Source organism: Stenella coeruleoalba (assembly GCF_951394435.1).
Source record: "Stenella coeruleoalba genome assembly, chromosome: 7".
Lineage (NCBI taxonomy): Eukaryota > Metazoa > Chordata > Mammalia > Artiodactyla > Delphinidae > Stenella > Stenella coeruleoalba.
Genome location: NC_137153.1, coordinates 115,906,129 through 115,928,518, shown reverse-complemented (window position 1 = coordinate 115,928,518; position 22,390 = coordinate 115,906,129). Strand labels below are relative to the sequence as shown.

Here is a 22,390-nt window from a genome sequence, read left to right as displayed (position 1 = left end):
AAGCCAGTTTTAGATTAAGGCCTGTAGCCGGGCCCAGAACTCTGTGATTAGGTCCCAAGGAGGCTAGAGGCTGGAGGCTGGTGGGCCCCACTGGCGGGCCTTCTGAAGGGAGGGGGAGGCACAGAGCTATAAACAGGAGCAGAGCTTCAAGGAAGGCTCTAGCCGGTGGTGAGCTCAGCCAGCTGTAAGTGGAGGTGCGTGGTAGGGGTCGGGGGGGCGGAATCTGAGCGCCCACCCAGCACCCCCAACACCAAGACGTGAACGGAGGAATGTTCGTTAGGTCAGTGGTGGCTATCTCGCCTTCCCCAAACCTCCACTCCACTCTGGGCCCTCGGCCGAGGGAGGCGGTTCGATGCTCTGAGAGCTGGCTAGTCCTTGGGCTTTGAAGGTACACCCCACACGGTTGTGTATAAACAGTATTTTAATATTTGTATAAATAGACCACAATATTACCCAAAACTGCAAGAACAGAGCGTGGAAAACAGATTCTCAAACCCGTGCGTACAGCCTCTCCTGGTTGCACGTGACACTGGCTCCCCCATCTCTCCCCGGGGCCAGGGTCAAGTGCTGTGGGGAATGCTTGAAGGAAAGGAATACACCTCTTGGGGGCATTCTGAACATGAGACTGTGAGTGCAGCAGACTCGTGGCTCCCCGCTGTTGACCTCTTGATCTATTACAAAAATAATGCTGGGGGCTGGTGGCTGGAGTCGTGGCTACTCTGGGGAGGGTGACAGGAGCTGCTCTCAGCCCCAGACAGGCCCCTCAGGCCAGCAGCACCCCTACTGCCCAGGGCTCCCATGCAGGCTGGTGGAGAGTGGCGGTGGCCCGAGGCCCTATCTTTGCACGTGCCGGACAAAGGCCTGCACTAGCTGGATCAGAGGCTCCTGACTCTCAGGGCTGACCTTGGAGAGAGAGGTGGACTTGCCCTGAGGTGAGGGAAGGATGCCAGCAGCAGGGGAGCTGGGGGCTCCCCGGCGGAAGTAGCGTGAGAGGCTGGAGAGCAGAGTGCTCTGCAAGAGAAAAAGCACCTGATAAGGCCCCGCGTCCCCCACCCTCAGGGCTGGCCACAGGAAGTGGGGGACTGGGACCTCCTGGGGCCCCTCCCCAGTGGCCCTGCCCCACCAGGCAGGGCCCCCTACCCATCCTACCAACTCTGAGCTGAGCTCCTGCTTCATCCGCTGCTTGTCCCGGGGGTGCACAGCCGGGTCCCTAAGGTAACGCATTGCCTGGGAGATGAGCAGGTAGAAGCAGTTCTCCATGGTAAACATCAGGAGGGACCTGGAGGAGGGCAGGTTGGGCGCTGCTGCAGGGAGGGCCAAGCTGGCAGTGTGCGGTGGGCCACTGCGCCAAGAGAAGAGCCAGCCCAAGACTGCCCCAGCCCCAAACCAATCCCGGAAGGAGGCTTTCTTACTTCAGTGTTCTGCTCCCTTCTGCTTGTGTGCTGAGCCCCACTGCCTGTGTGAGAGGCTCCTTTTTCTTATCCAGCTGGAGAAAAAGAAATGGGGGTTAAAAAAATAAGGTAACAGTAACAGCTCCAACTCATTGAGAGCTTCCGTTTTGCAGGGCCTACATTAAGCTATTTCATCAGTTATTCATTTAAGTCTCACGCTAATTCTTACAGGTCGGCTCTATCACACTCACTTGATGAAGGGAAGGCTAGATAAACGTGCCCACGGGAAGACTTGGGTTGAGGGGCCAACTTACCTCACCAAGCATGTTTAGGGCCACATTCACTGTGGCCAGAAGGGTCCCAAAAGAGGGGGCCACTTCGGAGTCAAAGGTGGGAGTGGTGAAGCTCAGGGCAAACAGGAAGTCGTATTCAGCAAGGTCCAGGGACTGCAAGGCAAGGCAAGACGAGAGCGATGTAGGGCCCCAGAGGGCCCAGGCAGCTCTTGGTGCAGAGCAGGGCACAGCAGAGCCTTCACGGCTCCACTGGAGGCGGGTGGCACAGGTGGCTGGTACCTGATCCAGCAGGATCTGGCACACGTCGGGGGTGAAGTGGCGCAGGGCCGCCAGGGTCCTGCTGAGGATCTTGAGGAGCCCGTACTGGACGGTGTGCAAGGCCCGCTGCTCTGAGGCCTCTGTGTCAGGAGTGGGCTGCTTGGAGGAGGAGCAGGAGGGGGCAGCTGTGGGTGGCCGCTGAGCTCGGGGGGCGACAGCCGAGGGGATGCCCTCCCCGTTTTTGTTCTGGGGAGGAGACAAGAGATGGCTGGAGCCCACGGAAGCCAGGGGTGAGGCGGTCCAGGCAGCAGCCGCGGACAAGGGCTCAGTTACCTGCAGGTAGTGCTGCAGCATCTTGCGGCTGTGCAGGAGGGAGGTACAGGCCTGGCACAGGTAGCCCAGGTTTACCTGCAGCAAACCCAGGGGAGGGGTGAGGGGGAGCCTCGAGGCAGCAGCCCAACCAACTAGACCGACCATGCAGGTCTCTATGGTAACAACGTACTTCTCCGGCCCCCTGAGCCCCTCCCTACATTCTCTAGCTCAAAATCTCACGCCACCAAGCACGCTCGACTGCAAACTGTGGGTCAACAGATGCCTGGACCGTTTCCCTGGGACCCAGCTAGATGCCAAGCACAGTATGAGGTCCTAAGTAAATAAGTAAGATGGGGATAATTTTCCCATCTTACAGAAGAAGAAAAAGGCTTAGAGAGAGGTGAAGTAACTTCGCCAAGCTCACACAACCAGCAAATGACAGGCCTGTCTGACTCCAGAGCCTGTGTTCTTTCCCTGCCCCCCTCTTCGGCTGGCTCCCAAGTCCTGTTCTAAGGGATGCGAACCAAGGTCGATCCCACAGAGCCCAGCTTCTCAACCTATGAGGCTGCCCTGTCCTGTGGAGGGAAAATTCGGCTCCAGAGGGGAGCAGTGTGAAACCAAACCCTGTGATACCTAAAGAAAAAGCCCACATTCCAGGAACAGGCCTGCGATTCACTGCCTGCCCCATCCCCTCCGAGCATTTCCCCAGACCCTTCAAGAAGCAGGTCTGAGGCCCCACCTGGACGTCCCGCATAAGCTGAGGCAGGTGGAAGTGCCACTCCTTCCTGAAGCTGGAGAGCTGCAAGAGGAAGCCCACGGTGTGGTCCGCCTCCTCCAGGCACGCCAGACTCTGCACCGTCCTCACCGCATTGAGGCACTGGGAGGGGGGACACGGGGAAGGATGGGGTGACTCAGGGACCTACCACGCGTGCTCCCGCCCTCCCGCAGGGAGGAGAGGTCCTGGGTCCACATACGCTGAGGGGGCAGCGTTAACAGGGGGCTGGACGAAGCGGTTTCTGACTAAGAGGTTTCTGTCTGAGCGGATCCCAGACCATTCCCCTCCCTCAGCAGGGCAGCCACACTGCTCGGCCTGTCAGCCAACAGTCCTCACGGCATCTCAGAAGCGGGAGCACTGGCACCGCTCAACTGCCAAGCCTCAGACCCGAACAGTCCAGACGCCCCTGAACCCCAAGCCCCGACCCCAAGGATCCCAGCGGCCCCTCACCTGTAAGGCCCGCTCCTGGTGAACCCCCACGAAGTCCAGGGCCTCGGTCAGGAAGTTGTAGCGCAGGGTTTTGAGGAGCCGCTCCATCAGGGACATGGACAGGCGGTAGACACCCGGCCAAGAGGGGGCGTCCAGCGACTTCCGAGAGGTGCCGGGCGTCTGAGACACAAACAACAGACAGAATCACGACAGCGCCGAGGAACCCAGCTGACAGGTAGAGCGGGGCCTCCTTGCAGCCCAGCAGCTGAGGCAGCCTGGCTGGTCGGAATAGAAAAGCTCCTGGAATGGACAGCAGCAGGGCCAGACGGGGTCCGAAGGCAGCAGTTACAGGAATCTAGGTTCTAGACCCGCGTCCAGCACTAACTAACTGTGTGAGCTTCTCTTGCTAGAGGTCAGTCTGGGGGCAGGGAGGATTCTGCACCATCAGTGCATTAACTAGGCCACTAAAGAGAGCAACTTCTGGGGCAAGTGAAAGCACCAAGGGGGGCTGGGGGAGGCAGTGGCAGGCCACTGGCACTCACCTGCACTGTCCCATTGGTGCTGAGCTGGTACACACTCAGGAGGGGCAAACAAATGCTCTGGGTGATGCCGGCTCCAGCCACTGCTGTGGCCCCCTGGGAGGGAAAGATGCAGAATGAGATGGAAGCTGTCACCGCAGCCGCCCCACCCAAGGGCAGGTGGAGGTCTTGGGCTGGGAGACTCACAGGCAGCATCAGAACCCACCCAGCATAAGCAAAGAGGCTCCCGCGGGCTTGCCTCCTACCTGCTGGGTGCGAGCCAGGGTAAGGAGCAGGTGCAGCGCGGCCTCAGTGAAATGCAGGTTCTGCTTCATGCGAAGGCTCACCTCCAAGGTGGTGAAGAGGGTCGGCAGGAGGGGGAGCCTGCGGGTCACCTGCAGCCACGAGTCGCCATCCTCGTCCACCTCACACAGCTCCTTGGCCAGATGCAGGCCCAGGACACACACCTGCTGGGGCCCAGGGGCAAAGATGGGTGAAAGGGAAGGAGGCAGTGCAGGGGGAGGAGGAGGGGAGGAAGAGGACGGACTGCCCCCAGTCACCCCCGCTCCCAGTGAGCCGGCTGAGACAGGACTCCAGCGCCCTCCCCACCACCCGAAACTGCCATCAAGCCGTGTCAGCGCTCCTCCCCATCCCCCCACCCGAGCCCGCGGCTGCGTGGAGTCAAAGTGGCCTCCCCTCTAGCTGCACTATTGCAGTCACCTACTAAATGGGCCTTCATTCTCTCTGGATCCTCTCTACTCCATTCTTCATCCCAGTGGCTCTTCACACTTACTGTTGACCACGAGCCACCCAAAGTAATAATACGGTTTATACTGCGCTCCAGTATAGGCATACTTACATGTTTTCATTAAACCTACCCTTATCTCCTGCAAAGCACAGATATTTTCGTTTATGTTTTATTCAACTTCGTTTAAAAAATGCTGGTTGTGGGGCTTCCCTGGTGGCGCAGTGGTTCAGAGTCCGCCTGCTGATGCAGGGGACATGGGTTCATGCCCCGGTCCGGGAAGATCCCACATGCCGCAGAGCGGCTGGGCCTGTGAGCCATGGGCGCTGAGACTGCGCATCCGGAGCCTGTGCTCCGCAACGGGAGAGGCCACAGCAGCGAGAGGCCCGCGTACCGCAAAAAAAAAAAAAAATGCTGGTTGTAACCAAATGAGCTCAGGACCCATTTATAGGTCCTGACCCACAGTTTGAAAAAGTGTTCCATACTACATCCAGCACACTTTCTAAAGTACAAATCTCATGTTTCCTCTCCCTTGCTTAAAATCCTTAAATCGTTTCCTATTTCACTTAGGAGCCAGACCAAAGACCCTGACAAGGCTGCTGGTCATCTAGCCCCCAGCTCTCCAGGCCTCACTTCATCTTGGCTCACGCCAGATGACTGTTACCCACAGCTCAGTACACGCTGTCCTTGCTGCCTGAAGCTCCCCTGCTCCCGTGGCCTGCACGGCTCTCTACCAGTTCTTTAAGTCACTGCTGAAAGGGCACTTTCTTTCTGAGTCCCTAGATGATGTGAGAACTCCATGCTGCACATTCTCCCTGTTTCACCCCTGCAGGACTTTCCACAATGGAATTCTGACACATCTCTGCACAGTCTGATTTATTAACTTTCCCCATCAGGCTGTGACTGTCTTGGTCACTAATCAGCCCCAGGGCCTGGCACAGACGAGGCAGCAGTTCATATCTGTGGATGCGTGTGGGAAGGACAGACAGGGTGCCCCCTCACCCCATCCCGCTGGTCCTTGTGCCGGGGCCGGGAGCAGTCGTCAGTTTCCATGCTGTCCTTGTCCTCTGTGGCACTGCCTGATGCCAGACTGTGGCGGGTCTGGTCGAAGAGTGCAATCACCTCTTCTTGGAGGGTCTCACAGACGTTCAGCACCAGCTGGGAGTACTGGGGGATGTCGCTCACTGCAAAGCAAACGGGAGGGGATGCTGTCATGCTCACCAAGGCATCTGTCCCATGGGAGGGGAGGAGAAAAAGAGTTTTCCTGAAGATAAGAGTTCCGAGACCAAAAACTCAAGCCTCACAGGAGAAACATCTGGCTCTGAAGTGGAGGAAGCCCTGTCCAGGCTGGCTGGCACAGGGGCCAGGAGACCGCTCCACCAGCTCCTCTCTGCCCCTCACCTCTCATCTCCTTCATCTGCAGCACCGTGATGAACGCTGAGAACACCTTGGCCTTGGTCTTCTCCATGAGTTGCTGGTCTGCCTGCAGCACTCCCTCCAGGATCTCTGTCAAGGGTCTGAGGATTTCATCCACAGAACCTAACTCACTAGAAGCAACGTGGAGAGGAGAGGGCGGGGAGAACACACCTCAGAGAAAGGCCACACACTGCCCTGCTCCCCCTCAGGATGCCTGTGGAGCAGTGAGCCTCACATCAGGTGTCTGCCTGAGTCCCGTTCCCCACGAGGGGAGCCCAGCCCATTTCACACCCACTTCCTCCCCTTCGGGAAGGGTAAGGCAAGCATCACTAAAGAGGATGGGACAGGCCGCCCCTCCTGTCACAGGGCTCACCTCTTCCACTGCCGGAGAAGAATAAGCAGCAGAGTGCACATCATGGAGCCCAGGCGGAGGCAGTTCACGGAGGCGGGGACTAGGAGCTGAGGGGAGACGGCACACAGTTAACGTCAGGCTTCCTGTGAGCTGACGAGGCGGGAAGATGTGAGCTCCGTCCGCAGGCACCTTCGGCCTCAGGCCTTTCTTTCCCAGCAGCAAGCTCACAGGGGTGGGTCACGGGGAAGAGGCCAGGGGTTGGCACGGCAGCAGCAGGCCTCTGCCTCCCACTGCAGCCTCGGGCCTCCCAGGCCGCTTGAGCCCTTTGACCTGACCACTCTTGCGGCTGCAGGCTGCGAGCAGCTATTTGACCTCGGAGACCTTCTCCCTGGGAGGAATGGGAAATCTCCCAGACACACTTACTAACGCCTTGGTCCCATCGAGCACGTCAAGAAAGAGCTGGCGACGCACTGCAGAGTCGGTCAGGTGCATTATCTCCGCCTGCAAAGGAACAGGAAAAAAACGTCTGGAAAATTTCCCAGACTCTAAAAGCCAAGAAAGGTGGGGTCCTCACCGACTCCCTGTTTAAAATGGGGCTTGAGGGCCCTGCTGTTTCTTTGTCCACCTTAGTCATGGTCAGAACCAAGCCCAGGTTCACCTCCTCCCCCTGATGACATCCTTCCTCTGCTCAGACCCTTCAAGGCTTCCCAGTGGAACCCATCTAGAAACACAAACTCCTCTACAAGGTCTGGGAGCCCCTTAGGATCTGGTCCACCTGATTTTGGTATCATCCCCGTCGTGCTCACTCGACTCCAGCCCTACAGGCCTCCTTCCTCCTCCGTGAACACACCAAGCTCTTCCCACTTCTGGACCCTTGCATCTGTGACTCTGACTGCCTAGAGCACCCTCTGGAAGGTTCCTCACACACTCAGGCCTCAGTGTGGACAGCACCTCCTCAGAGAGGGCCTCCCGACCACTCCTATCCTCCTTTAGCAGTCGCTACCATAGCATCTTCTTTTATATATAGATATTTACAATTTTATTTATTTATTTTTGTCTGCGTTGGGTCTTCGTTGCTGCATACGGGCTTTTTTCTCTAGTTGTGGTGAGCGGGGCTACTCTTCCTTGCGGTGTGCAGGCTTCTCATTGAGGTGGCTTCTCTTTTTTTTTTTTTTTTTTTTTTTGCAGTACGCGGGCCTCTCACTGCTGTGGCCTCTCCCGCCGCAGAGCACAGGCTCCAGACGCGCAGGCCCAGCGGCCATGGCCCACAGGCCCAGCCGCTCCGCGGCACGTGGGATCCTCCTGGACCGGGGCACAAACCCGTGTCCCCTGCATCGGCAGGCGGACTCCCAACCACTGTGCCACCAGGGAAGCCCGAGGTGGCTTCTCTTGATGCGGAGCACGGGCTCTAGGTGCACGGGCTTCAGTAGTTGTGGCTCGTGGGCTCTAGAGTGCAGTCTCGGTAGTTGTGGCGCACGGGCTTAGTTGCTCCGCAGCATGTGGGAGCTTCCCGGACTGGGGCTCAAACTTGTGTCCCCTGCATTGGCAGGCGGATTCTTAACCACTGCGCCACCACGGAAGCCCTACCACAGCGTCTTTCAAGTGAACTACCACAATCCCAAACTATATTTCTTTGTAAATTTGTTCACAATTTGCCTCTCTCATGGATCAAAGACTGTATTTGCCTTATTCACTGCTGCATCCCGGTGCCTGGCACACAGTAAGCATTCCATTACTATCCATTAAATGAATGAATGATCAATATCCTGGACTAAACCAGATAGGTTTCCTAGGGGAAAAGAGGATGGTGAGATTTTCAGAGCTGCAATTCAAGAACTGCTGCCCAGGTAGGACCTAAAAGGCAGGTGACACACAAATTACTGCCTGGGGAATCAATCATTCCCCCAAGATGGCTGAGCCTTTTAGTGTGTCTACAGTCTCAGGGGTCCAAAACCACTCTGCCACAGCCAAGCTCCAAGGCTGTGGGCAGTCTGGCACTAAGGAACAAGTCATGGAAGATGTAAGAGTGTGCCTGGAACAAAGGGCATCTATTAAGCTGAAGTTAGTAATGAAATCAAGATAGTAATCTGGATTCCCTAAGGCAAAATAGGTCAATATCAAGTCCTTACTCCACAGCATGGCATTGTCAAAGAGCACGCGCCAAGGAAAAATGCAAATTCTTCCCAAACGTTAACTCTCTCTCTAAAAACCAATGCTCTGTAGACACACGTTGCAGAGACAATGGCCTCTGTTCTTTTTCTAAGAAGCCCAGGAAATGCCGTTTCTAGAACCAAGGAAAACCAACTGTTCCCTAGAGAGGGTGCTGCTGCAGCCGTTGTAGCTACCTGCTGACTAGTCAACAAATATGTACTTAGCGTCCACAGGGCACACAGCATGAGAAGGCCAACTATCCACGTGCACAAGAGGTGGATGAATGAAGGGAGCCCCTGGACCTATCCAGGGCTGCAAAGGTGGCTATAGGAGGGTTTCATGAATGTCTGAAGGGATTTAAAATGACTTCTCTGCACTTTCTTTAAGGGTCTCTTGTTTGCTCCAAAGCCCTCAAACACCCCATATTTGGCACAGAACCTGTTACATTTTAGCTCTCAGAGAAAAATCCTGATTCATTCTTTATCCCAAGGGGCTGTATCTGCTAGGCATCCCAGCATATCGTTGCTAGGATACCAAAGTGAAAACCACACCCCAGGAGGTTCTTACGTGACTGGTGGCGATGATGAGAAACATCCTCCAGGCGGAGACCAGCATCTGATACTCTACCAGGGAGGTGCAGCTGCTGCCCTCTGTGTCAGCCGTGTGACCTGCCAAGGACTTGACATACCCTGACCAGTAGGCAAAGCGTTTCTCGCTGGAAAATTTCTCGAGTGTATCTTTTAAAGACTGGTCTAATGAGCCCCTATGGTGCCGAGAAAAACAAAACCTACAGTTAGGTTTTAAAAGCAGATGGGAATGTGATGGGCACAGACCGTTGCTGAGGCAGAGAAAACCACCTCACATGGGCTTAAAAGCAGACAGCTCCCAATCAGCTCTGATGTGTGGGGCTCACACTTCTTGCTCAGCATAACGGATTAGGCTGAGGCCTTTTCTAGGATTCCTCCTCCATAAAATCCCAAGCACATGGAGTTTGCTTCACAATAACTCTTTCTGACAATCATAAATGCCATCGATGGACTGGCCAGGGACACAGACCAGTGGCCCTCCATAAATGGCTCCAAACCAGCTCTCTCCTCTGCCTTGGCTCATACAGCCGTGCCCTCAGCCGTAGACTACCATGGTCCCCCCGCCACAAACCTCTAATTAAAATCTCAAAAGGGGAAAGGACTCACTTAACTACATAGTATATCTCCAAGCAAATTATCTTCATGATTAGGGCACAGGTTTCCAGGATGCTGGGCTGTGGAGGGGGAGAGCAGAGAATCATGAGAACCTCTCCCCTGGTGCCCCGCCCTCCCACAAGGAAACAGAGCAGGGACCCGACACTAGAAAATGAGAAAGCACATTCCCTGTCGAATGTGAGTGGGCATCTAACTAGCAAGAGCAGAAGCATCAGGTCCACAGTGTCTCCAAGTGAGCAGAGACCACAGAGCCAGCAACACAGAGCAGGGAATGCCGCTCTCCTTCCCAGTGCAAGACAGCAAAGGAAGAGGAGGCAAGCACTTCTGTGAGAGAGAAGTTTCTAGTGAAGAAAACATTCTGGTTGTTTAATTAGGGGAGGAGTCACTTTCCACAGCTCAGTCTCACAGCCCAGCCTTGACTCCCAGGGACTTTCAGTCACTGTCCCTCCCTCCACCACTGCTCACCTCGGATGTTTCTGAGGGAGGAGAAAGGGTTCCAAATAGTGGACTGGTTAAATTCTCCCAGAACTTGGGTCTAAAAAGAAAATACGTGTTGGCAATCACATGTTCTCTTACCCGGTCCCTTCTCCTCTCTCCACCTCCCCTTGGTGGTTACTTCCCCACATTTTATCGCTCCCACAACCCTAACATCTGCTGCCTGGGCCGCTTGCTCCTACATAAACATCAAGGGTTCCATGGACAAAACAGGCTCCAAGAGAAGAGCGTGCTCCATTCAGTCCAATGGCTTGAGTGAGCCACTCTCATCTGAATCTACCGTTTCTCACGAACAATGGTTTTGGGGGGTTGGCAGAAGGCAGAAATGCAAAAGGTGGAAACTCTAAGGTAAACACATCAGAGTAAAGGTTACACCTGCTGGTGGCAGCTTTAAAAAGAGAATAAACTCCCACACACCGACCCAAGCACTAAGCACTTTTATGCATGTGCCCAGGGACCTGTCACAACAAATCTCTCAGAATGACTGTTACCCCATCTTACAGACAAGGACATGAGCTCTGGAGGTTAAGTAACTCCTGGAGACAGACTCACTTGGTTCTGAGGACCAGCATGGCACTGTCCCGACGGTCCTGCCACAGGGCATGCAGAAAGGCAATGGCTGCACGGTGCAGCAGCGGTGGGCACCAGTAGCGATCCTGCTGCTGGGAATCAATCAGCTCCAGCACCACATGGAGACAGCTCCACACCCCAAGGCTGAATTCCTGCAAGAGGGGCAGGTGAGAGTTCAGCCCCACAGCTTCTGCCATCAACTGGACCCACAGAGTCCAGCACCCACCTCCCAGGGAGCCATCTCCCAGCTTCATCCCAGGTGCAGGCTCACCTTGGAGCCATCACTGCCATCCTTCACCTCCAGATTCAGAAACAGTTCAATGAGGCCTGGCTGCGTCTCTACGGCAACTGTGAGGAATTCCAGAATCATGACTTTGATGCGCATGTCCTCAATCTTGCTCTGCAGTCGGGTCAGGAAGGCATCGCGGATGGCAGCCGCATCATTGCCCAGGCAGGCATATACTGACATTGGGGCCACCTGGTGGAGACCGGGACACACAGGCTTAGAGCTCTACCTCCAGAGAAACCTCAACAGACTCCTGAAGAAAGGTGCTGAACAACTCTCGGAAAATGCCAGAAAGGGAAACATTCAGATGGATAGCTCTGGGTCAAAAGAGACATCATTCCAAACTACAGCAAAAGATGCCCAACGATTCCCAGAAGAAATAATAACCAACATAAAAAGATGCATAACCTCTCTCATGGTTAAATAAATGCAAAGTTAAAAAAAAGATATTGATTTGTCTATTAGATTAGCAAAGATTAAAAAACTGATGAAGCCACTGTGGCAAGGATACAAGACTTGGGTTTTAGGAGCATAAACTGTTACAATCCTTTTTGGAGGGTAATTTCAAAATTTCTAATAAAAATTAAAATGCCCATTGATATCTAATTTTTAGGAACTGTAAACAAAAGTTTACAGAGTTCTATGGATAAGAATGTTCACTACAGCACTGTTTAACACTAAGACAGAAAACAGTCCAAATAAATTAGGAGGCATCCATTCTATGGCATGCCATGCAAGCATTAGAAAATGAAGTAGCTCCAAATGTGCCCACACGGCAAGACTGCAGGATATCGTGTTAAGTGAAGAAAGCTGGACACAAAACAGTATGTATCGTGGAATTCTGCTTTTGGAAAGAACAAAAGCTCACACCAAACATCCCTTAATATATAAGCACAGATAAAAAAAAATCTGGAGAAATGAGTACCAACCTGCTCATAGGAATTCTTGGAATGAGGAGATCATAGGGTACCTTAACTTTCTATGTTACATTTATCTGTAACATTTAAATAAACATTTTTAAATGAATTTGTATGTCTTTTATAAACGGGGGAAAAAAACACCTCTCATAAAACACAATTTGCGTGCGTGTGTGTGTGTCTTTATGGCTACATCACTTTAAAAGTCCAAGTTAGCTACTTCTCTTGGGAGAAAGCAAGAGTGGTCTCAAGCACAAAGTCAGTTTTCTGGGGCTTTGACTTGTTAGGTGGGATCCTACCGTGGCCAGACGTTTCAGTAGCTGGATGGCAAGACGTGGCAAAGCAGGGTCATGTTTGTGGTAGATGTATTTGGCAAGAACAGCAATAAGGTTGTTCCCATGGGCACCTGAAGAAGTACAGGAAACAGTTTAGACACCAAAGCATGCCTGATTCAAGCTCTTAAGAGAGCCTTCTGTTCAAAAAGGCTCACATATGTGAGGGAATTTACTCTCAAGTACTTGGAGGGCCAGAGCAAATCTAGGTGGCTGTATCATCCTCTTTTTTCAGTAGCCAAGGGGACAGGCAGGATTGGGGGTAAACAGCTCAATCCAATTCATTAAGAGCAGAAAAAGAGGGACTTCCCTGGCGGCGCAGTGGTTAAGAATCCGCCTGCCAATGCAGGGTACACGCGTTCAAGCCCTGGTCCAGGAAGATCCCACATGCTGCGGAGCAACTAAGCCTGTGTGTCACAACTACTGAGCCTGCGCTCTAGAGCCTGTGAGCCACAACTACTGACGCCCACGTGCCTAGAGCCCACGCTTCGCAACAAGAGAAGCCACCTCAGTGAGAAGTCCGCGCACTGCACAAAGACCGAACGCAGCCAAAAATAAAAAAAAAAATAGATTAAATAAATTTAAAAAAAAAGAGCAGAAAAGATACATTTTTAAGAAAACAGCATGTTAACAAATAGGTTAGGAAAACCTAACCACATTAAAGCATCACATTAAAGCATGACACTGAAATGCTAAAAGTCCCAAAATGATACAGCTCGAAAAAGGTCAGAGACATTACCCAAACGCCTACTTGAAAACGAGGAAACTGGGTCCCAAAGAGATTAAATGAGTAGTTTAAGGTCAAAGAGTAATAACAGTCAATACTAAACAGGTACCAGGTTTTACAAGTAGTAATTTAATCTTCATTATAATCTCATAAGGTAGATACTGCTATTATCCCCACTTCACAGACGAGAAATCTGAAGTAGAGTTGTTTAATTACGTGCCCAAGGTCAAAGCTGGTTGAAGTCAGAATTTGAACCTAGACAGTCTAACTTTGAACATGTGTTCTTTACTATTATTCTGTCATCAATAGGAGGAAGAGATGAAGTATGATACAGTCTTCTTATTTCTAAGTCCAGGATGGGAACTGGTGATCACTCCCAAATTTCCTCAAAGAGTTCCATCAGAAAATATTGTTGACCTCTAAAAACACAGCCTGAAGTATGTACTTATGGGCAGAAATGCTGCTGAGTGGAAGAAAATTACATACCATGTTGTGTGAGAGCCTGTTCCAGGGGGGATACCACATTAGAAGGAGGTTTCAGCCGAATAACATTGTTGGTGACGGAAAATGCCAGTTTCACCGTCTTGATCAGCAGCTGGCCCTGCCCCTGGCCCTCTGCCCCATCACTAGGGTGCCAAATGGAAACCAAAGTTGATTCAGACAATATGACTTCATTCGCAATACATGTGCTCTCATGAATTAGATTCCAACAATAATCCCAGAGTTCAACAGCTTCTTTTAGAGGCCCCAGTCCAAACTAGGAGAGAGGAGGAGCAATCAACTCCCTTTGCTATGTGCCAGTCTACAGAGCAGCCACTAGGTTATACAAAGGCTATGCCCTAGGAAGAACAAGGTTGTCTTTCTAATGCTAAAGTTCGTACAACATGCAGGCACAATAAAGATAAATGGGGGAAGGTGGCAAGGGAGGCCCACCTGCGGGGCTGAGCAGCCATCACCATGTCGATAGTGTCCACGCCAATGCCCATGATATTGATCACAGTCTGTCCTGCTTCCGTATAGGCCAGGCTGCAGATGCAGAGAGACTGCAGACTGGGGGTATGACTGGAAGACAGACATGTTCTGAGTTACCGGGGAGCTGCCAAATTTACTACTGGAAGGAAAGGGTATTGTCCAAACCTAAACAATTGGACATTAGTGATACAGATCAGCTCTCGCTGCCAGAGGAAGCCACTCTGATTCCTTTCCTTAAATAGACCCTGAGAAACAATCTAAATGTCCATCAATTAATGGATATGCTTACTGAAATGAATCATTATTAAGCCATACAATGGAATGCATGGAACCATTAACACAAGACAGATCTATATGCAGTGGCACAGAAATAAAAGGTACAGAGTTAGTACAAGCAGAGGAAAAAACCTAGAAGATACACATTAACTTGTTAATAGTCCTATTTCCCTATGAACATGCATAATTTTTGTAAAGGTCATAAAAAAGGTCTGTGTGTGTGTGTGTGTGTGTACAATTTCACTGGGAACAACCTTGTTCCCATTTCATTGGCTCTTCTCTCCTCATAGGGAGAAAGGAGAAACAGCCTGCTGGAAAGCAAGTCAGAACCCAGGAGCACTGAGCTCTGGGCCTAACCAAGTTGAGTACTCTGGAAGAATGAGCTAGCTCTGCACAGCAGAAGCCTGTGTCTTCCCTTGCGGACTGGCAGCATCCGAGAGTAACGAGCTCTAGCAATCACCCGCCTCCTACCTGCTGTGCAGGTCTGTCTCATGACACAGGTTCAGTATTGCATGAATCAGCTCCAGGATCAGGCTACCTGGACTCCAGAAAAGACAGAGGAATGACGCGGCCTTGTGTGATGAACCTTATCCCAAGAGAGAAAAATCCAGGGAACCAGCAATTCCTCCCATCTTCCCTGCCCACGCTTTCCTTACCAATCTGTTCTCTCACTCCGTGGGAGTTGTACCGCCACTTGTGGTAACTCGGCAGCATCTCCTTCAGCACAAACATGACACAGGGCACCAGCCCTTGGCTCTGGGTACTACCAAGCTGCCCCTACAAGAAACCATGCTGTGAAGGTTTATGCCACTTAAAGGTAAGTCATTTTGTCACTAGAGATTTAACTCCAAAAGCATAGGTCCAAATAGGTCCAAAGGAAATCTGGGCAAACCTTGGCCATCAGTGGAAAAAAAAAAAAAGAAACATCAGAATACTCTAGTTCAACTGAATCCAAGTTGTAGGTTTCTCTAGAACAGAGAAAGGGACTAAAAAGACAATTTGACAATGTCACAAAAGGCACCTACAAGAAAGAGAGGGATGAAGGCTAAATCTGAGCAGAAGAGAGGTCTATCTTAAACACAGAGGATATAGGACTGTTGATGATGGAGAATGCCAGTTTCACTGCCGTGATCACCAACCACCCCCAACCTCTACCCCATCACTCGGATATCAGAAAGGAGATCTGACGGTCCAAATTCTTTGTCCTAATATTACTTGTTACCATCAGCTTCCTTATCTTAAAAATGGGGCTTCTTTATATAAACATCAATATCTATATCCCTACCTCTACATAGGATTGTTTCTATCTTTTTAAGCACTCACTGATTGACTGACTCCTGCAGGCAGGAAGTGTGCTGAGTATTTTGCATGTGTGGCCCTCTCAACAACTCCATGAGGCAGAGATATTTATCATCCCAGTTTAGAGAGGTTCTAAGAAATTCAATACTTGCCCAAGGTCATGCAGCTAGTAAGTGGTCAACCTGAAAAGTAAACCTAATTCTGACTCCAAAATCTATGCTACACAAGTATTTTTCAAAGAGAGCTGTGACCCATTAGTGGATTGTGAGATAACTTATTAGAAAACATCTGAGTGCATCTTGCATAATAAAAGTAGTGTTGCACTGTGAAACTCTGCTTTAGAAGTAAACATACAATGTGTATCCTGGGGTATAATGTAATGTGTACATATTACCCTGGGCTCTGTCAAAATAGCTTGCGAGTTGCTGCATTATACCATACAGCCTCTGAGTATTAAATAAGTTAACACAGATAAAGCATCTACTACAGAATCTGGCACACAGTAAATACTCAACACACAGAAAACTGTCATCACCATAACCTCAGGACAACTGGTCTAGCTGAAAACAAAATGACTACAGTAGCTGGGGGCAGGGAAACTATTTCAGATGCTTCTATCTGATTAGATTTTACCTTGACAAGAGTGGTGATCAAGCGCAGAAAGGCAACAGTGACTCCATACTCGCCCTGGGGCTGTTCACTATTCATCAAGAGGTTTCCATACCCTCCAGCATTCATCCCCTCAGCACTGGGAAATGACAGAGAGGCAGAGGGAAAAAAAGGTTTCAAAAAATTATAATCACAGAGCATTCTTCTTATTATTTAGATGGCTTGGGCATAAAACAGGAAAGCTCTGCAAAGGAATTAATCAAATCTAGGCTATTTAATACCCAGGGTAAGCATTAAAGACTTTATTGATATACAACCTCAAAAGTGAAAAATCAAATAAACATGAGGAAAACATCCTCGTCTTGTAAGCAAAAGAAAGCAAGGAGAGAATGTTCAGGTAGTAAGATGGAGCCTGTGTATTAATAACTGGTCTACCAGGCAAGCTCGAGTGGCCATGAATCAAGGAAAAGTACAGAGTGACTATGGCTTAAAAAGGGGAAGTTGAGCCTCTGGATCCAGAAACCTCTGGACTCTCTAGACTGGAAAGTTAACTCCCACGTACCTAAAGTGAATGAGAAATACCTTTCTCTCTCTGTCTCTCTCTTTCAGGCTTTGAAGACTGTGAACCATCAGTGCTGGCCTAAGAGGAAAGCAGCCTCTGTGCCCCAAGTCCCATCACCTCTTTTGCCTTGCCCCCACTCATTTCCGGTGAGAGGGCTGAACAGACAAGGAGCAAACGGGCAGAGAAGCATCTTTAAAACTAACGAAGCTAGCTTAGATCTGAAATGTATATGGTACGCCCAGGGAATATACTCTAATCCCTAAGACCTGGCTCACCTAATCATCTGACTCATGTTGGAGACCTGGTGGGCCACGAAAGGTAAAAAGCCTGTGTGACGAAGATCAGTCCAGACCTGAGAAGGGAAAAGAAGAGTCAAATGTCCATGTGTCTTCAGGTATACACCAAGCGTGACGTTTTTCGGCTGTTAGGAAGACTTGGTGTCTCACCTTTGCTGGGTTCCGGGCAGCCAGAACGGTCAAGCAATTGACACAAGAAGCAATGACATCCACAGGCCGGGAGATCACGGTTGTTAACCTGGTTGGAGAACAGTGCACTGTACTCAGTAAAATGAATAATACGACTTGTTGCATCCCAAGTATTTTCCAGTTCTCTTCCCAAATCCCTCCTGGCAGCAGGGATGTGAAAACAGGAAAGCCCTCGGCTGGGGATAGATACCACACCAGGGCTGTCCACAGTGGAACATGTGCAGACTTTAGCCCAGCGGAGTTACCAGATACTGACCGCTGCAGCAGCATGTAGATGCGGGACGTGATGGGCAGGAGACAGTCTGCTATCGACAGGTCTGTACTGATGACCTTATGGACCAGATCAATGATGGGTCTGACCCGCTGGCAGTGCTGAATCACATCTGAGGGGGAAGGAAGCTTGTGATCTCAATGAAAACAATTCCTTTAAGATCACTGAGCAGTCTCTGAGACCCAGATGAACAAATTATGCTAATCACAATCTGGAAGGTTCTGAATCTTATCTTGAAATTCTCTATCTTCCAAATCCTCTAAGCATGTCCATTTTTCTTCCCACAGAGATGTCTCCCAAAGCTGACCTCACCTGCAGTGGAAACAACATGAAGCAGCATTTCAATCTCACAGGTGAAGAGGGTCCAGCTGCTATAAGAGTATTCCCAGCGTACCAGGTAGGCCCTATCGTCCAACATTACTTGGCCCACAGTGCCTTGAGGTATGCGAAGGTTGGTCTGACCCCCTAAGGAAGGGAGAGAGAGAAATTAGTCTAATAGGAAGAGGTGACTCCTGTAACAGACAGCAATATTTAATCACTCAGAGATGCATAGTTTCTCTTCCTAGTATCCAACACTGCTACAGCTTTTTCCATTAAAAAGAAAAAGAAAAACAAAACCCCTCTCTTGTCATTGGGGAAGTGACTCTTTCCATGTGTCTGAAAAACAGCTGAGTGCAGAGTGGTTCTCCACTCAAATGATGACTATAGGAAGACCACCTTATGGGACAGTAGGTGCCTGGGTGACTGGGTAAGTCAGTAATGATGCCGAGATTAGGACAGTAAAGCTGTTACTCTTATACACTGCCAGTAGGAAAGGAAATTGCTACAACATTTTTCTACAACTTAATTTGACATTACCATTCAAAACTTTTTATTATTGTTTTTAAATTGTGGTAAAAAATACATAAAATATACCATCTTAACCATTTTTAAGTGTTCAGTCCACTGGCATTAAGTACATTCACATGGTTATGCAACCATCACTACCATCCACCCAAAGAACTGTTTTCATCTTGCAAGACTGAAATTCTATACCCATTAACCAATAATTCTCCATTACCCCATCCCTCAGCCCCTGTGACCACCATTCTCCTTTTGTCTCTGTAAATCTGACTACTCTAAGTACCTCATATGAGTGGAACAGTGTTTGTTCTTTTGGGACTGTCTTATTTCATTTAGCATCGTGCCGTCAAGGTTCACCCTTGTTATAGCATGTGTCAGAATTCCTGTTCTCTTTCAGGCTGAATAATATTCCACATTTTGGCTCTTAGGAAGACTTGATGTCTCACCTATATATACCACATTTTTTAAAAACCGTTTCATCTGTCAGTGGACATGCATTTAAAAATTTTATTGTATATACCCTTTTACCCACAATCCCACTTTGGGGATTCTATATACTAAAAATAAAAGCACTAGTATATAAAGGTGTATGTCCCCAAAGCAGCATTGTTTATAGTTGCAAAAACCTGACACAGCCTAAATGTCCTCTGGAAGGGAAAAGATAAAAAATTATGGGACATCAAGAATAATTACATAGTTACTAAAAAGAATGAGTCAGATCCACATATAATAAAATCAGTTTGCAGAATGAATTTTGAAAGAACACAGAATGTGCAAAAGGACACACACCAAACTCTTAACGTTAATCATCTGATGGAGACAGGTCTAAAGAGAGATTAGCTTTTTAAAATGTATCTCTGCATTGTTTCCCTTGTTATAATGAACATGCATTATTTTTGAAGTAAAACAATCTAAAGATGGAAAAAAGTGAGAAACTAATAATTTATTAGCAAATCAACAAGCACAGTGGAGAGGAGAAGGACCTGCTATAAAGGCATGCAAGTGAAGCATTAAAACAGCAGTAAGGTCCACACAGAGACCATGGAAAAGAGACAGCTGAACCAGGGTCTGCCTATCTTACCAAGAGGGTAAAGGAGTTTGGGTGTTTGCCTCCGCCAGAGAGTTCCGTCTTCATGGGAGATCACATCATGGGGCTTGTGCTTATAAAGTTCATTGTAGAAAGACATCTTATCCAAGAAACTATACACCTGCCAACACACAGAAAAAAAAACTCAGCCACACATTTACCAGGGGGACATTTAAGGGGTCTTTCCCATCTGCTTTTCTGCTCTTTCAGCCAGACTGTGTGGTCAGCCAGACTGTGCTGACTCTCAAACTTCTTACAAACCCATCCCTGTGACTCTTCTTAGACTTGCCTCTGCACTCCTTGTCAAATCCTTATTATTCTTTAACACCCAAGTCAAGGCCCCCCTCACTCCACACAGAGTTGCCTCTCCTGAACAGTATGGTCTTTACCACTCAGATGACATTAGTTACATACCACCTGGCTTTATTACTTATTTCTTAGACCCCTTACTCTCTTCCATCTAGATACTAAGGGACTTCACATTTTGTCTCACTCCCAAAATATCTACAATAGGTACTTAATAAAAAGATTTAAATTTAATTTTATAGAACTGATGCACTACCTTTGACATTTTTCATTCAACCTCAGACTAATTCTTGCCATGGCAATGAAATTTCAATGTGGAAAGCAAAAAGGATTCCTAAAAAACATCTCCTACTCTATTTAGGCATCTAACTGAATAACGTACCTTCTTGGCAGTAGACTTCCCTGATACGAGGGCTTGTAGCAATTGCAGGAGTGGGGAGAGGAGATGGGGAAACATTCCACATACACTGTCCAGAATGATCCCAAGACCAGAGGTTGGCTCCTATGATGGAAGAGTAGAAGTCACCGACCTTCACATTATCCACGGATTACCACATCTCTGAACTGCCCAGCAATCATAAAGAAGAGTAAAATTAATCCTTTCCTTTAGGCAGACATCATTCCTCTCTAATAATTTAAGACTTCCACGTTTCCACTGAAAAAGGCTATCAACAACTGATTGAGTCAGGACCTGAGGAGAGACTACTGCTGCCTCCAGTGACCTCTGCCGTCCTCTCCATAGGAAAACACCATTCACCTGTGCATGACCTGTTTCCACTAATGTGAAAAGCACCCACAACATGTCAGCAGATAGCACCAAACACACGAGCAACACATCCTCAACCTGAATATTGCTTCCCACCGGATTCTCCCTGGAACACTGATTCTGTAAGACTGGATAGCATCTCAGGAAAAAGAGGATAAGATATAAAGGCAAATCAGTCATCAGGCCACAGTTTAAGGGAAAACAGATTTATTCATTAGCTGGACCTTGAGGCTTGAGGCCGTCAATGGTAAGACTAAGTACTGGTGAGAAACTGTTCTCTCCAAAGCCATATTCTTACTCTAAACCTGTTACAATATTCTGAAATCTCTTAAGACACAATTACAATCGCCCAGTGGTATGTTCAGGAGTTAATAGCACTACTGTTGCCTGAGTCTCTCAATGTAAAAAAAGACTTGATGGGTAGGAGAGAGAACACACTGGTTAATAATGTGGACTAGGGACTCAAGTCAGACAGAACTAGATCTTGATCCTGACTGTCTAGCTGTGACTAGCTTGGGCAAATCACTTCACATCTCCGAGCATCACATTTCCTCACACGCAAAATGGTGATGATAATAATACTACCCAATCCATAGATTTTTGTATAGATTATATGAGAAAATAGACTTAAAAGCTTAGTATAAGACCTATCGCAAAGTAAGTGTTTAATAAATTCTTCTGCTACAGAGAATACCGTAGCATGGCTCCCTCTGACATACTTACTGTTCCCCAGAACAGTTCTGGAAGAGAAGGGTCTGCCAGGACTTCACATGCTGTGTCGATTACATCCTGTTGGGGAGGGAAAAAGAAAATGCTTATTTTCCCTAGTTGAACCAGTCCATCTTTTTTTAACTGTTAAAATAAAAACATGAATAATACCTTCATATAGTATGTCAGAAAGAATTCTGGGATTAAAAAGTAAGAGATGGGGCTTCCCTGGTGGCGCAGTGGTTGAGAGTCAGGCTGCCGATGCAGGGGACACGGGTTCGTGCCCCGGTCTGGGAGGATCCCACATGCCGCAGAGCGGCTGGGCCCGTGAGCCATGGCCGCTGAGCCTGCGCGTCTGGAGCCTGTGCTCCGCAACGAGAGAGGCCGCAGCGGTGAGAGGCCCGTGTACCGCATAAAAAAAAAAAAAGTAAGGGATGTAATCTTAATCTGTTGTATGATGTTAGGCAAATTAACCTTTCTGAACTTCAAATTCTAAAATGGTGAAACTATTATCTGCTTCACAGTGTTGTCATAAGGATTAAATGAGATAATGTACGAGAAAATGAACTGTAAAGTTTAAAACGCCATGTAAATGTGAGGTACTACTAGATTCAGCTAAACTATGCTCCTAGAGGTCAAGAATACGCCTTTTTAAATTTTTCATCCCCAGCACCTGGCACAGAGTTTGGCACACACTGGGAATCTAGTGAAGGCTTATGAAATGATTTATTGAAAAAATTCCAAGTACTAGGACACCTGTAACCCCAAAATGTTAACACCAATCCTCCAGGCATATAGTAGGGTCCAAATGTGACCAGAATTTTGGCAAAGGACACAAAGCTTGTTCTATGCTCCTAGAGCTTTGGAAATTGAGTCTTTCAATTAACACCAATTTCTTTTCTCTCCAATGATAAGAAATATTCATTTTCATCAACTTAATCAATTTCTTCAATTTCCAAAATAAGTCACTCATCGTAAATGAATAAAATGACTTAGTTATAAAGAACTCCTCAAATATCATTTCCCACTGAAAGGAA

At 48.9% G+C, this 22,390-nt stretch overlaps 1 protein-coding gene across 2 annotated transcripts in view; it reads right to left on the bottom strand.

Moving 5' to 3' along the window:
• Positions 1 to 298: 298 nt before the first annotated feature.
• Positions 299 to 22,390, bottom strand: part of NUP188 (nucleoporin 188) — a 45,121-nt gene continuing 23,029 nt past the window's right edge. Inside the window, exons 13-44 of one of the 2 annotated variants that reach the window (XM_079926029.1) lie at positions 21,369 to 21,434; positions 20,262 to 20,381; positions 19,568 to 19,694; positions 17,956 to 18,108; positions 17,629 to 17,755; positions 17,334 to 17,421; positions 17,163 to 17,239; positions 16,350 to 16,464; positions 15,074 to 15,194; positions 14,889 to 14,955; positions 14,103 to 14,231; positions 13,656 to 13,795; positions 12,410 to 12,516; positions 11,179 to 11,385; positions 10,890 to 11,059; positions 10,308 to 10,377; positions 9,834 to 9,901; positions 9,208 to 9,403; positions 6,913 to 6,990; positions 6,511 to 6,596; positions 6,123 to 6,268; positions 5,724 to 5,905; positions 4,243 to 4,443; positions 4,001 to 4,093; positions 3,480 to 3,638; positions 2,994 to 3,131; positions 2,276 to 2,350; positions 1,964 to 2,188; positions 1,706 to 1,837; positions 1,413 to 1,486; positions 1,150 to 1,279; positions 299 to 1,011 (exon numbers count right to left, since the gene is read on the bottom strand). In XM_079926029.1, coding sequence (XP_079782155.1) covers positions 835 to 1,011; positions 1,150 to 1,279; positions 1,413 to 1,486; positions 1,706 to 1,837; positions 1,964 to 2,188; positions 2,276 to 2,350; positions 2,994 to 3,131; positions 3,480 to 3,638; positions 4,001 to 4,093; positions 4,243 to 4,443; positions 5,724 to 5,905; positions 6,123 to 6,268; positions 6,511 to 6,596; positions 6,913 to 6,990; positions 9,208 to 9,403; positions 9,834 to 9,901; positions 10,308 to 10,377; positions 10,890 to 11,059; positions 11,179 to 11,385; positions 12,410 to 12,516; positions 13,656 to 13,795; positions 14,103 to 14,231; positions 14,889 to 14,955; positions 15,074 to 15,194; positions 16,350 to 16,464; positions 17,163 to 17,239; positions 17,334 to 17,421; positions 17,629 to 17,755; positions 17,956 to 18,108; positions 19,568 to 19,694; positions 20,262 to 20,381; positions 21,369 to 21,434 — 4,044 coding nt within the window. In that variant the 3' untranslated portion in view covers positions 299 to 834. The remainder of the gene's footprint in view (positions 1,012 to 1,149; positions 1,280 to 1,412; positions 1,487 to 1,705; positions 1,838 to 1,963; positions 2,189 to 2,275; positions 2,351 to 2,993; positions 3,132 to 3,479; positions 3,639 to 4,000; positions 4,094 to 4,242; positions 4,444 to 5,723; positions 5,906 to 6,122; positions 6,269 to 6,510; positions 6,597 to 6,912; positions 6,991 to 9,207; positions 9,404 to 9,833; positions 9,902 to 10,307; positions 10,378 to 10,889; positions 11,060 to 11,178; positions 11,386 to 12,409; positions 12,517 to 13,655; positions 13,796 to 14,102; positions 14,232 to 14,888; positions 14,956 to 15,073; positions 15,195 to 16,349; positions 16,465 to 17,162; positions 17,240 to 17,333; positions 17,422 to 17,628; positions 17,756 to 17,955; positions 18,109 to 19,567; positions 19,695 to 20,261; positions 20,382 to 21,368; positions 21,435 to 22,390) is intronic. The other variant, XM_079926030.1, reaches the window with a different exon arrangement.